Genomic DNA, 14,123 nt, shown 5'->3' on the forward strand with positions numbered 1-14,123 from the left:
CACAGCCAGTAATTCTGCCTTCCCTATTTTACACTAGGTCATGTTGACACTTCCTGCTCTTAGCAAATGAATCATTGCATCTCCAGATGGTTCAACACAATTGTTTCCTCTGCTTGTCTGTGGCTCCCCCCTTCCTCCCTGCACACCAGGTGTTGGTAAGAGCAAAGAAATATCCCCTGATGATAATGTTTATAAATTATATTTGGAACTGCCACCTCCTGCCATCCAACTATATAATAATCTTATTCAGGACTGATTTAGACATTACACTTCTAGTGAGTTATTTTTCATTCGTGCTTCTGAGAGCTGACCTATACATTCCTAAAAGAATCATTGGAGTAAGTGGCAGATCTGCATGCCTGAATATTCCCCATTCTCACAGGTAGAAAACTAGTATTTCAGGGAAGGGCTGCTCCCTGACATTCTAGCTCTCTGTGTGTATGGAGTTCTAAAAATACATGCAAGAAAGCATTCAATTATGCTTCTGTCCTGTTTTGCATACAAAATAGTATGCAAAATTGTACCACCACATATTATCTGTGGTGATACAATCTCACGAGAACAACAGTATGTGTAGTGCTGAATATTTTGAATGGGTCTGCCCATTTCTTATCAAGGAGGCTTGTCTGTATTGAAAGAGCCTAGACCACTCACCATCTGGAATTCTTGGACCTGTAGGTGGTGTTCTACCAGGAAGCCGAGAACATCACCCAGGCGGATGGCACTGTCGATGTCTGGCTCACCCAGGAGTAGCTCACACTGCCTTACTGCCTCCTTGGGATCCTCTGAATAAAGCCTAGGAAGGGGAAACATCAGACACTAAGCGCTATGGGAGAAAAGCTTTTGTTATATCATTTGCCTCTTAGTGGAAAAACTGTTTGATGCCTATCAGGTATAGAAATCTAAATACATGCATGCTCCAAACAGTAGTATTTCCTTTCTCCCTGAATATTTTAGAAGGAACTAAGGAAAGAGCAGAAAACATAGATTGCAGGTGAGTTGAAGCTCCAAGAGGCACACAAGTATCCATCCCCACTCACAGACACCAGAATTTTCATCATACACTGCCAAAACTCTGTCCCTACCCTTCTGTTCTTTACCAGGAATAAGAGCAGGGTTGTGCATAGTTCCGATTGGCTGGCTGCTGTGTCAATTGCAAAGCCAACCTGAAGCAGACATAGTGGGAGGGGGAACCATCCCCAGAGTCTAGTGAATGACCAGCTCATCATTCACAACCTCTTTCTGATTGAGCCTCCTGAACTGCGAAAGTTCAGGATGCTTTTGACAAAGAATGTGCAGCATCCCCAATGCACAGAAGTCTTCGCTGTTTCCTCTCACCTCCGGGCCTGAATGAATCTCTTCACCAGGGCCATCTTGCCGTGGAGAAGTGCAAGTTTGCTCTCCTGCTCAACGGGGCTGCGTGTCTTTGCCTTTGACAAGCACTTGTATGCCTCGGTTAGGGCTCCCAGTGCCTTCTCATAGTTCTGGTACTCATCCACCTCTACCTGCAGAAAGGTAAATGGGATGAGCTTAACTTTCTCTTGTGCAACCCAAACTCTGTATCTGAGGAACACCTACATACCTGAGCACAAGCATCGTAGAAACCAGCTAAGAGGTCAAGAGCCCTCCCTTTGGTGTAAAAACTGATGATGTTCTTCATAATCTCTGGATCCTTGCGCCAGTCCAGGGACTGGAGATAGTTGGCAGCCATGATGTAAATCTCTCTCTGTCTGGAGACACCAGCAAAGAACACAATCTTCTCTGTGTCTCCCGATTTGAGCAGGGCTCTCATTGCCTGCAAATGAAGGGGCAGAGTTGGTGAGGCTTACATCTGTCTGTGGTAAATAGCAGCAAACCAGGCAGAGATAGGAAAGAAAGACCTGCAGAATTGCATGTTTCAGTCCAAAGTTTAGGACCCCACAAAAAATTCCCATCCCCACACTCTTAGGCTGAAGACAATCAGTACAGTACACAGGGTTTTTATCAGTGATAACTAGCACCTTAAATCAAGATAAGCTAACAGGAATCAAGTGCAGAAGATCAAGGATTGGGAGTAATATGTTCCTAGCATCTCACTCCTAAAGTGACAGACTGCAACATTCTGCATTATTCTGTACATTACAGAAAGCAAAAAAGCATGGGTGATGGAGGTGAGGTCATCCAAGCTCCAGGTTCAGAGGTGGTAACATTTGCTGTAGAACAGCCTTTCTCCTTGCCCAGTTTGTGGGCTTCCCAAAGGCATCTTACTAGGTCCTTCTTTGGTAACTTTACCAGCCAAAGTTAATAAAAGGTGCCCTTGGTCACCAATGCTCAGACTTCCAGAAACGTTTTAGTAGCATCAGCTCTTGCCAGCAGCCACAGCAGTGCACCACAACTTGCCTTCAGCTTGTTCCCCGACTGTGTGTACTTCTTAGTGGCCATGTGGTAATTGCCCTGCCGCATGCAGCAATCGGCAATTTGCTCCAGAAGTTCCCGTCGCAAGTCCTCTGGAACCTCCTTGGAGTCCTTTGAAATGGTCATCTTCTCAGCCATCTCCTCGGTGATGGTCAGATTCTGTGTCAGACAAAGCTGGAGAGCATCATGGTACTGCAACAGAGAGAGAGAGAACAAACAGAGTAAGATCTTGCAAGGTGAGTGAAGGTGGAGATAGAGGGAAGGAGGGATGTGGGGAGGGAGGGAGGACAATACAACTTGCCAAGCCCAAGCCCAAGCCCCAGGATGAAAGCATCTTTTGAAGAGCACTTTCTACCTCTGAGGCTGAGCTTTTTTTTTTTTGAATGTGCAGTGCTTCAAAGGTGATTCCTAGCAACACACTGGAAAAAAGACACCACTGGAAGAGTAGCCAAAGGGCTCAAGCCAAGCCATTACAAGCTTCAGGGTGTTAGGGCCAAAAAGAAACAAGATAGGAATGCACCAAGGCTCAAGGCAGTGGCGGGCGGGAGCAGAGGGAGGGAGGGAGACGGGAGTCAGATAAACTGCTTTAGCCACAAAATGGGCACTGCAGACTATCCTGTATCATGACATCAAAGGTCAAGGGTCATCAACCTTGGGTCCTCCGACATTGTTGGATTCTCCCAGCCAGTCAGGGTTGATGGGAGTTGTAGTCCAGCAACATTTGGGGAACCAAAGTTGAATAGCACTGTTGTAGGCAACTTGCAATCTGAAGGGGTGTTCAGCAGTTCACTCAATAATTAAGTCTGGCACTTTTTGGACACTTTGGGTCCTCAATCTCTTCCCTAAGAAAATGGAAGACACATTATTTCATCTGCCAAGCTACACAAGGCATTCAAAGTGATTCTGTTCTGTGTTGTTGTGATAGGATTCAAGGCTTAAAAGGATAGCTATTAATATATGATCCCAATAAATTTCTAATATGCCCTCCCCAAATCCTATTATACTTGAACCATTCTGCTTGCCAAATAAAGTTTTCTCCAAAGACCATGCAAAGCTTTAGTCCAGAAGAGATTTTGAGAATGTTTCCTAAAAATGGTGGTTTGTGGATTGCAAGGTCAAGAGCTGAGGGCATAGAGGACAAGGTTGCCATTTGCTGAAATGTCGTATATACAGGTTACCTTCTTGGCAGCTAGCAAGAGTTCAACAGCCTTCTCGTACTGGGCATGTTCAATGAAGAAGTCAGAGCAACGAGCCAGCAGGGCTGGGTCCGACTTCTCATCCAAATCGTCAGCAATGAGCTGCAGGGCTCCAAACTGCTCTGTGGCAAAGGCCAGCTCCAGAGCCTTGGACAAGTGACCTGCCTGTCAAAAGAAGACATGAGGCTTTAGCTTCCTGATTTTTGTTATTCTTTATAATCCACTTTTCAGAAAGGTTTCTTCACAGCATGGTAAACACAAATATATGCATACCGAGCATACAACAATATAAAGACAAGGTGCTTGGACTGGTCAGGGCAACTGCTAGGTATGCCTCTGTTATTGCCTCCCTGTGAGAGGGGGTGGTGCCTGTGCTTGAAGGAAGCAGTGGTAAAACCACTCCTCAAGAAACCATCCTTGGATTTGGAAAATCTAAGTAACTACCAGCCAGTTGCTAATCTCCCCTTCATGGGCAAGGTTCTTGAGTGGATGGTTGCAGAATAGAGCCAGGCGCTCTTGCAGAAAATTGATTTTGTAGATCCACTGCAATCAGGGTTTAGGCCCAGTTTTGGCACATAAAACTGCTTTGGTATGATGTCCTCTGTTGGGAGAGGCACAGGGGAAATGTGTCTTTGTTAACTGTCCTCAACTTTTTAAACATGTTTGTGGTAGGGAAACTGTTGGTTTGTTTTTGTTTTATTATTTTGTGTTCTCATTTTGTATTTTTATGATGTGAACTGCCCCGTGATCTTGAAGTGCAGTACACAAATTTAATGAAAAACAACAACACACTGTTTTAAAACAGCCATCATCACACAGTGCGACTATGAAAACAGCATATAACTGGAATAAAAACAGCACCACAAAGCCACACACACACATATATATGAAAACACATGTTTTCAAGGCCCACTTAAAAATGAGCAAAGACAAGTCCACACGGCCACTGCAATACAGAAGCCTGCTGATCAGCCACCAGGAAAGAATTATGCCTCCCACAGTAGTATTCATTTGATTTGAGAAAGGTACTTCCCAAAGAGATGGAAGTGCTTACCTTGTGATACAGCATCACTGCCCGGTCCATTTGTTCCCCCTTCCCTTCGTAATAGCGGGCTGCTTCTATCATGTCTTCTGGTGAGCTGAGGAGAGCCAGGTTCATCAGCTGGTCATCCAGATTGTTCTCCTACACCAAAAATATTTACTGTATTAGTTATGGTTGGACCTCCCACGAGGCACACTGAGGCAACTGCCTTAGGCAGCTGATGCTGAGGGATGGCAGCAGCAGCAGTGCTTAGCTGTTCCTCCAGAGTTTCCAGCCATTGCCAAATGTTGCCACTTGGCCTCTCCTGGGTCCCTTAATCTGACTTTATAATCTCTGGCATGATGAAGGATGCTATCCTATCCTATCCTATCACCAGTGCTGAAGTAAGATTCAACTGCAAGGCCAGCTGGCTTCTGGCAATGTAACTGGGGAGGTGCCATCTTGCCCTTCACCTCAGGCAGCCGGTTATTGCTCTTCTCTAGAATCTCCCTTCTCTGGGTTCCATTGCTAATGTCCACAGTTAAAACTGAGAATACAAGATGAAAACCAGAAACCAAAGCATCTCATAGTTCCCAATATTATGCAATTCCTTTGAACTGGACAATTAAATTGCTTGTTTACTATCTTAATTTCCATGTATTCAGAGTTCTAAAGAGCCAGGCAGTTAAGAAATTTTAAATAATATTTATTCATTACAGTGCTAGCTTTATTCTGTGAAAAGAACCCACAGAGGTTTCTGGGTGGTCTCCTTTCTAGGCACTGACTTGCCCCAGGACTGTTTAGGTTCAAGCAAGTGCCTTCAGATCAGACCCAGGAAATAATAGCAGCAGCTCTTAACAGTTTTAGCTCACGCAGATAGAATTCATTCGCGAGGAGACAAAGCACCCTTGTAACCCTTTTGGTGCAAAGGACACATACATCTTCCTTCCAGGTTGTACCTCCACTGCCGAAAAATTGCCTTTTGTTCACTACACAAACCTCAAACCTGGAAAAAGGCGATTCTCCAGCCTGCTGGCACTACTGATACTTTAATCAAAAAAGTGTGGAAGAATGTTGATGACATCACATTTCCATGACTTCTCTCTGGAATCCTCAGGTTGAATGTGCTGAATAGCATCCACAACACGGGGACAATAACAACTAGCAGGGATTAGTACTTGAGAATCTCTATGCGTTTTTTTGGCCCTTTTGGCTGGCTTTCCCCATTATTGCCACAGCTGTGAGTTAAAGGGCTCTCTGCAGTTTCATTTGGAAACTGATGTGATGGTGTGTGAATGCAGCATGTACCTTGCACAACCGAATAGCGTTGTTAAATGCTTGTGCTCTGGTGTAGAAGTGCACAGCCTGGCTGATGTCATCATTGCTCTCATAATGACGGGCGACATGATATGAAGCTGCCCAGTTCCCTGTTGCATTTGCTATTTCCGCTGCCTGAAATGAAAGGAGGGAGAAGAAAAACCATTATACTTACTGCCCAGGTTAAAGCACCAAATGGCTGCCGGTGCTAGAGAACTCACAGAAAGGAAGCTAAATAGTAGTACTGAAAAAATGTATATACTGCCTTTCCTTTCTAGATGGAATAGTGAAGTGGTTCAAGCTTACCTTCTGGGTGTTACCCAGGAAACAGTGAATACGGACCATGGAAAAATAATCCTGAGCCAGTTCATAGTATTTTAAAGCCGCATCCATGTCTGCCTGACCTTCCAGATACTGGGCCCACCACTTCCACAAGCCTCTGGAAAACAAAGGAAGGATGACTCAATTAACTGATTAAACAGTGTGCCCTACTAGATGCAGTACACAAGACAAATAGAACACTAGCTTTGCAACAAAACAGAAGTGCTATGGCTTCTGCACAGAGGGTGCACAATCTAGATGTGAGGGACAAGACAGGGTGGAGATGTCAGAGTCTAAAAATGAGCCCCAAGGATGCTTCACCCAAGATACACCCACTCTAGAACGCCAATGCAATAAGGCTGACTTATGATCACAGCCTCTGAAACAGAAGCCACTGGCATCTCATGTGGCATGAGAGATCACTGGAAGTTTTTAAGCAGAGGACCGTTGGATGGCCATCTGTCATGGATACTTTAGTTGAGATTCCTGTATTACATGGGGTTGGACTAAATGACCCCTGAGTTCTCTTCCAACTCTGCAGTTCTATAATTTATATTCACTTGATAGCAGGCTGGTAAGGAGATGGCAGAACTACCAGATGATCTTTGTCTGGCCAGCAAATAAGACCAGAATGATCTTGCCCTCTCTATTGCAGTCACAGGGCTGGAGCAGAGTTCAGTCTGGCATGGAGGGATCACACAAACACTCACTTGTCTTTCATCTTGTTGACGTAAGACTCCAAGGCCTGTAGATCTTCTGAAAGCATTCGAGGAACCTCAAACTTGTGCGTCTCTGACTTCTCATAGCTGTGCAGGAAAACAGCATGTTTTCATTAGATTTTCAGGGCTTAGATAGGGGCACAGGACTGGGAATGTGGCACTGCTATGCACTGTTCTACTTATATCAACACTGGGTCGACGGCAAGAACACAAAACAGGTGTATTAACTGGAAAAGTTGGCTACTAGGTGTTTGTATGCCAACAAAACCATATCATGACCAGGAATAGAATGCTGATGTAGCTCAGACTGCTCTAACAGCAATCCTTTGCACACACCCATAGGACTGGAGGTTGCATCCAACACGGTCATTTCGCCCTCCATTCCTCTTCCCTGGAGCACCATCATGCACCCTCAAAATCTGCTTAAGAGAATTTGGAGTATCCTCCAGAGCAGGGTTTTTTTTTGGGAGGGGGGAGGTGCAAGGAGAGGAGAGGAATGGGAAGTCCCGTTGTGTGAGATGAGCTCTCTGTGCATAGAGTTGGATACAACTTTGGGTTGGGACTCAAATTAATACCTACTAGGTCAGTGCAAGATTGCGCTCAGCTATGGCTTCCAGGTGCTTTGCATAACTGTAGTAGGTTGTGCGCAGGTGGACGCGGTCGTGAACCTCGGCCACTTCTATGGCTTTGTCCCACTGATCTGAGGCCTGGTAGAACTTGTTCAAAAGGTCATAGCGCTTGCATTGCTTATACAGTTGCTCAGCATCTTCCTGGAATGAAGATCAGACAGCTAAAGAATGAAGAGTGCTTTGGAAATTATGCAGATTTTTATATGCATACGCATATACTTTGTACAAAAAAGAAAATGGGAATGCAAAAGACAAATATGCAACAATGAGAAATCAATTAAACAAAATCTGGATACGCGAGAGGTGAGTGATTCAGAACAACAAAAGTAAAAAGTGCATTGTGCAAACAATATAATAATTATCTGATGAAAAGCAAACTAATGGTGATAAAAAAAGAAAACAAATATTTGGCCAATAAAAATGTAAGTGATAAGGAACAATAAGTCCACTAATCATTATCCAAAGTGTTTAGTATAAAATAATACATTTAGTTATGTCAAGAGTACATGTGTCTTTTTTTGAATTTCTAAGTTAAAAAATGGGAATGACAACGTTGCAATTCTGAGCACTGTGAACTCCCCTGATATTTAGAAGAATGAAAGGAAGTAAAGTTTCAAATAAATAAATATGATATGGTACCCACACCATAAGTGATGAAAAGTACTCAACTAGCCACCCCCCCAAAAAAAATCTATAATGCAGCTGAACAAGTGAGCTGTCACTTGTAAATTACTAATAATTTTTATATTGTGTTTCTCATGAACTGCAGGCAGGTTGAGAGAGAGGGAAAAAAAAACTGATCACATTTTTGCCATTTTCATTTTCCAGTTGGACTGTCCAGGCCCAGGCAGAGGAAAGGAGTTTGTCACGCTTCAATTTGCTCTGGTGTACAGCAAACATATTCCTTGTGATTCAGTTGGAGTGTAAAGGAAATGACCTGTTTTTTCAAACTGTTAAAGCTAGAAATGTGAGAGAATTTTGCAATGCTGCTTAAGAAGGTTGAACTAAATGTATACATATAAGAACAATAATGTGCAATTTCAAGACAGGCAACAATGCACTTCCAATATTGAGTAGTAGCAAGGGTTAATTAAAAGAGGAATTTGAAGAACTAATTGAGCCCACAAAGCCCAGAATAGAAGCATTATGACTGAGACAGGATGTTTAAATAAAAATAAGGAAAACGCTAAGCAATCCGACCTCTAGGTCACTTGGTGAGGGAGGCGGCCTCCGCATGCTCCTGTCCAACAGGCTGAAAAAGTCTTGGCAATCTCTGAAGCAAATCCCTAGTAGAAATAAATGGAGGCTTGGGAAATGCTGCCACCCTAGAGCAGACCTTGGACTTCAGCAAAGTGTGAAAACTACGCAGCTTTAGATGTTGGCTCATGAATTTGGGTGGGTGTGGGTGAAGTTATCAGACAAAGATCAAAGCAACATACACAGGACATAGCAAGTGTGGAGGAAGAGAGTGGGCAGCATTTGCTCTCAGCTGTCAAATAGAGCTTCTTTTCCAAAGGCAAATTTGCAGCTCCTTTAAAGTTTATTTTTGTTATTAAACGAGAGGTGGCTAATGGATTTTAAGCTGGATGGTCACATTTGCTGTTCACCAATTATCCGAGGGCTGCATGCCAGCGGAAGGTCTGGGGAAAGCAAAGCGGGTGCAAGAAGTCCCAATCTGCTTTAACTGTGCAGCCTGAGTTTCCCAGTATGACACAGAATCCTGCCCCAAAATAGTGGCTGTCTGGAAGTGTCTTTAGTCATCTTTTCAAAGTGCCTGTTTTTTTCTGCTCCAACACAATTTGGGAACTGCTCATGCTCTCCAAATGGCTTAATATGAAATGAAAGAGGGTTGCTTTGAAAAAAGACACCTGACCTACCAGCATACCCAGCTGAATTGCCAACATGGCTACCCTGGCTTCCAGCTCTGGCTCTTGCTCAGCCTCCCGCAGTGCCTTGGCTCCTCTTGCGTGGCCCATATTCCCCAGGCAAACTCTGGCAACATCCAGCCTTTGTGTCTTCACACACATGCGGGCCATGTTCTCCCAGACGGATTCACTGCAGGAAACAAGAAGGGGTGAGATGGTGAGAGTTGTATTTCCCAAAGGAGGATCCAATCTTGGGAAGAAACCGTGGCAGCTGAACATGCCCTCATATCTGTCCTGAGTGATTTATCAATGCATCACTCAGGCCTATTGGTGAAGCTGCTCAGTTGAGGCACAGAAAGGTTTCTGGTGACTAAGTAGCTGGCACTGCTACAATATGTGAACCTGAACTTACATGTGCACCGCCAGCACGCATGTACATGTATGTACACACTGCTGAGAGGTATAGGATCTTTTGCTGGAGTTATGACATGTACTTGTTATGGTTGTGAGAGGGAGGTATGCCTGTCCTTAAAGCAAGGCAGAGTATGTCGAGTCTTAGCGGAGGGAGCGCTGGGTTAAGTGCTGTCCTGTTGGAAATGTGAGAGCTACCTAACCTTTGAATTTAGGTTTTTAAAATACATTTTTGCCAAGGCATAGCAGTAAGTGGGTGGGGCTGTGAAATGAGTGATTCCTACAATTTCTATACTTATTTCTGGAATTGTCTGCTTAATTCTCACCTTGCTCATCTTAGTGAAAAATGGCTAAAGCTGGCCATCTTGTTTGCTTAACAAATGAGTGAAATACTTTGATAGGGCACCCCCTGCTGCCAGCGGCTGCCCTCCACATGTCCCAGCCCCAGCCTCTGCCCAGCAGCTTGGCTCCTCGGCTCCCAGGCTGCGGCTGGGACGTGCAAGCACAGAGCCCTCCGTGCATCCCGCCCCTGCCTGCTGTGACGCATCACATGACAGTACCCCCTCAATGGGGGGGGGGAGGTTGGTGCCCCTGGCGTCAAGCTGGACTGTTGGAGCAACAGTGTGACCACGCCTCCACCTAAAGTTAAGTACCCTTGCCTGACGGAGTGCATGCAAGCAACCTGCAACTTCTCTTACACAGAAATTGTTGCTGTGTCTGCCTCTTCAAGCCCCTCCTGGTCCTTGGAGACAGTGGCAAAGAGGATGAAGGGGATTCTACTGGCCCAGTCATCTCAGGAACAGTCTGCTCCTGGCATGTCCTGCACCTCCTCTCCTGTCTGCAACTGCTTGGCATCTTCCCCTTCCTTCAGCCACGGCTCCTGCCCCATGGGAGGCACAAAACCCCATAAATTGTTGACCCCTTCTCCTGGATCAGTCTCAGAGCCCCCTGCCTCTGCCACACATGCCTCAGAGCCCTGCCATCCCTGACACCAGATGGCATTTTGAATGAAGGTGACAAACCAAAACATCAATTTGGCATGACTTTGCCTGTTTTTTGACATTGCTTTGACCGCCACTCGAGATATCATTGCCAAACTTGGCATGAGGGTTCCCAAGATGGGGGCGAGGGTCATCTTTGAAGTTTGGATGCCAGACACCATTTTGAATCAAAACGTGTACTGCAAAATTCAAAGGATAATTGTATTGCAGTCTCTGCATTCATCCAGGGAAGTGTAAATCAAGTTGGTTCACTAAAAATGCAGACTGATCCTTAAGCATCTCTGCTCTTCAGAAAATGTAATTAAGATGGCAACCTAAAGGAATTAGAAGGAATGTTAATGGACAGAAGGCACAGACCTATTATCTTTAAAAATGTCTCATGGAATATTAAGCTCAGCGCCCCAAACAAAACAGAGCTAAAGTCAAATAACAACCAACTCAGCCCCCCACAACTGACTCTGAGAATTTCCTGAGTTTATCTTTGGAATGCTACTTCACATCTGCACTTCATCAGCTAGAGCAAGAGGTCCTAACAAAGACCAGATGCAGCAAGGGGAGAAGTGATGGATTACAATATTTCTCCCTTCATTTAAAGGGGCACAGCCTCACTTTTCCACCTGTAAAATGGGAACGCAAGTTGCCCACTTCATAGAGTTATGAGAACAAAAGCAAAAAAATACATTTTAAAAGTGCTATGAAATTATATGTTTAATTATAAGAATTCCATACTCGGATGTTTTCTTGTCATTTGCCTCCCCCTCCCCCGACACTTTATTTGTATTTCATTCATTCAAATCAAAAGGACAGAGCATCAACGAGAAGAAGGGATGTGGGAGAACTCTGCTGAAAACAGAAACTGGAGTGTTTGATTATTTGTCCCATGTCCAGAATGAAATTAAACCAGCAAACACAGCCAATATTGCTATGGTTGCTGCTTTTAGCCCCCAAATGATACATAATTGATTATGTTTCCTCCTATTTAAACTGTGTTTCCTTTGCACTGAAATGCATGGGGTGGAATAACATAATGGCAACGTAATCTATATCATTAATTAACTAAATTACATAAGTTTTGCCATAGCAAACAGCGTGACAAATAATATGGATTTTGGAGGGAAATGAACTGCAGTTGAATGGAAACAGTGCTGCATGTAAAAAACAAAGGGTGGAATAGAAAATAATGCCTTCTTACATTCCTACCTACAGGTATAGGATATATTGCACCTTGTTCACAAAATCTCTTACTGGTGTGATTGAGATGATTTTTAGAATGGCAAGTGGTCTAAAGAGTGAAAAAAGGGGCATCCTGAATTACCTTGTGGAACAGCAACTCTCATCAGGCTTAAAAGTTATTTAAAACTGAGAACATTGCAGTACTTTAGTGACTTATACAAGTCACAAAAACAAGGTATGTAAAAATGTAAAATCAACTTCACCACTAGATGTGGGAACTAAAGAATATGACCTAATTTTGCAAGGGCTATGATTGAGCATCCTTTCTTCAAATCAATAAATCTTCAACTGTCCAACGGGACGTATGCAGTTGTCTTATACCAAGTCAGGCCATTGGTCCACTCAGATATATCACTGAGCTTCTTGTTATGGACCTTACAGGAGAAAGGCACCTTCTCAACAGAAGGCAACAATGCCATGTTAACACTGCGAAAGTCACTTCCCATTGAATTAAAATAAATGGGGATAGCTTTGCTGCGGGTGGGGGAAGGAGAGAATTTATCTTTTGCAGGACGCATGTGCTCCAACAGATTAGTGCACAGCCTCCAATGGCACAGAAGAACATAATATTAAAGTGGGGGGAGAGATGACTGGCAACTGGTGGGGGATTAAAAAATGATAGGGGTAAAGGGTGTGTGTGTGTGTGTGTTTGAGTGACATGCCTGATAGTGATGTAACTGAGCTAATACTCAGCCACACTGATAGAAGTAGGAAGCCAAGGACTGCAATTTAGTGGCAAGCTGGGTTAGTGGCTTGAATGGTAATAAAACATTGATTCTCCATGCAATAGGAGCATGTGATGGGCTGGCTTTGTCTGGGTGACAGCTGCAAACAACCCCACAAATCCCAGGAAAGCCACAGTATACGTAAATGCCTGATGACTAATTTCAGCGTTCTCATTGAAAAAAAAGCAACAACACAACACTAAATGTGAAGAACCCTAATGTGGAACAGTACAAACAACTTTGTCCCCTCTATCCCGCCCCACCTGCTTCCCTCCCCAGGAGGAGACAGGAACTAGAGGAGGAAAAGTATCATCCTGTCAGGTCCTCATCAGGATGGGAGCCATATTGAAGAACTATATAACTGAAATGCACCTCAAGATTTCCTGAGTTAAAAAAAACACACACCCTATGTCGGGGCCAGGAAGAGGGCAAAGCACTATTCCCAGCTGGCTCATACTTCTCCCTCCTGCTTCCACTTTCAGAAGCAGAAACAGAAGGATGCCCAAGTCCCCAGAAACACCTTCCGCTCTGGGTTCCTCTACGGTTTGCTTCAAGCACACAAATGACAGTTGGAAATTATATGGAGGGGCCACTGTACAGCTTACTTCCATTTCTGGTGCATGTCACCAAGCTCCTGCCATACACTGGCTTCAGTCAACTTAACAGGGTGAAGTTTCTGCACGATACCTATAATAAGAGGTAATAATTCCCCTAGGTTGTGCATTTGGAAAAAGCCAGGTCTTATAATGGGTTTATTTGCTGTTCACCCATGTATTTTAGCATTGCAGGAGCAAAAGCAAAGCAGATACCAAGTTATACTGGTTTTAGTATCCTCATAGCTGTAGTTTGGTGAGGGTGCAGATCTCTGTTAAGAGATCCCAAACGAGGCATAATTTGCTGATAAGACAAATGACAGTTAAACCAATTCAGTTCTGTGGCGCAGACACCACCCCTTTCACAGTCCATTCTACCATCTACATATGTGTGATTATTTTTTTTATAAAAGAAAAAGATGGATATAAGCATGTGTTGTTTCCCAATGAAAGCCAAGAACATCTACAACTCGGGCTTAAAAAGATGCAATCATCACACATGTTTCGACTTAGTGCAGTATACAACTAACACAAAAATTATGCAAAAAAGGAAGAAAGACACAGAGGATTGTATCCAATGCTAGCTTTACTATTGAAATTAATGGACATACCTAACTTAGTTTCATTAATTTCAGTAGGCCTACTCTGAGCATAACTGAGATAGCTACAACCTTGAATATTCAAAAACAAAAAAAGCA

The 14,123-nt window shown here is 43.9% G+C and overlaps 1 protein-coding gene across 1 annotated transcript in view; it reads right to left on the reverse strand.

Annotated features, from left to right (window-relative positions):
• Positions 1-14,123, reverse strand: part of IFT140 (intraflagellar transport 140) — an 86,578-nt gene that overhangs the window by 2,360 nt on the left and 70,095 nt on the right. The window contains exons 19-29 of the mRNA XM_033166550.1: positions 9,475-9,652; positions 7,548-7,738; positions 6,960-7,055; positions 6,235-6,367; positions 5,920-6,063; positions 4,645-4,773; positions 3,573-3,755; positions 2,380-2,586; positions 1,583-1,795; positions 1,339-1,505; positions 655-796 (exon numbers count right to left, since the gene is read on the reverse strand). Of these exons, the coding sequence (XP_033022441.1) occupies positions 655-796; positions 1,339-1,505; positions 1,583-1,795; positions 2,380-2,586; positions 3,573-3,755; positions 4,645-4,773; positions 5,920-6,063; positions 6,235-6,367; positions 6,960-7,055; positions 7,548-7,738; positions 9,475-9,652 (1,783 nt within the window). The remainder of the gene's footprint in view (positions 1-654; positions 797-1,338; positions 1,506-1,582; positions 1,796-2,379; positions 2,587-3,572; positions 3,756-4,644; positions 4,774-5,919; positions 6,064-6,234; positions 6,368-6,959; positions 7,056-7,547; positions 7,739-9,474; positions 9,653-14,123) is intronic.

The sequence above is a fragment of the Lacerta agilis genome, chromosome 13 (assembly GCF_009819535.1).
Source record: "Lacerta agilis isolate rLacAgi1 chromosome 13, rLacAgi1.pri, whole genome shotgun sequence".
Taxonomy (NCBI): domain Eukaryota; kingdom Metazoa; phylum Chordata; class Lepidosauria; order Squamata; family Lacertidae; genus Lacerta; species Lacerta agilis.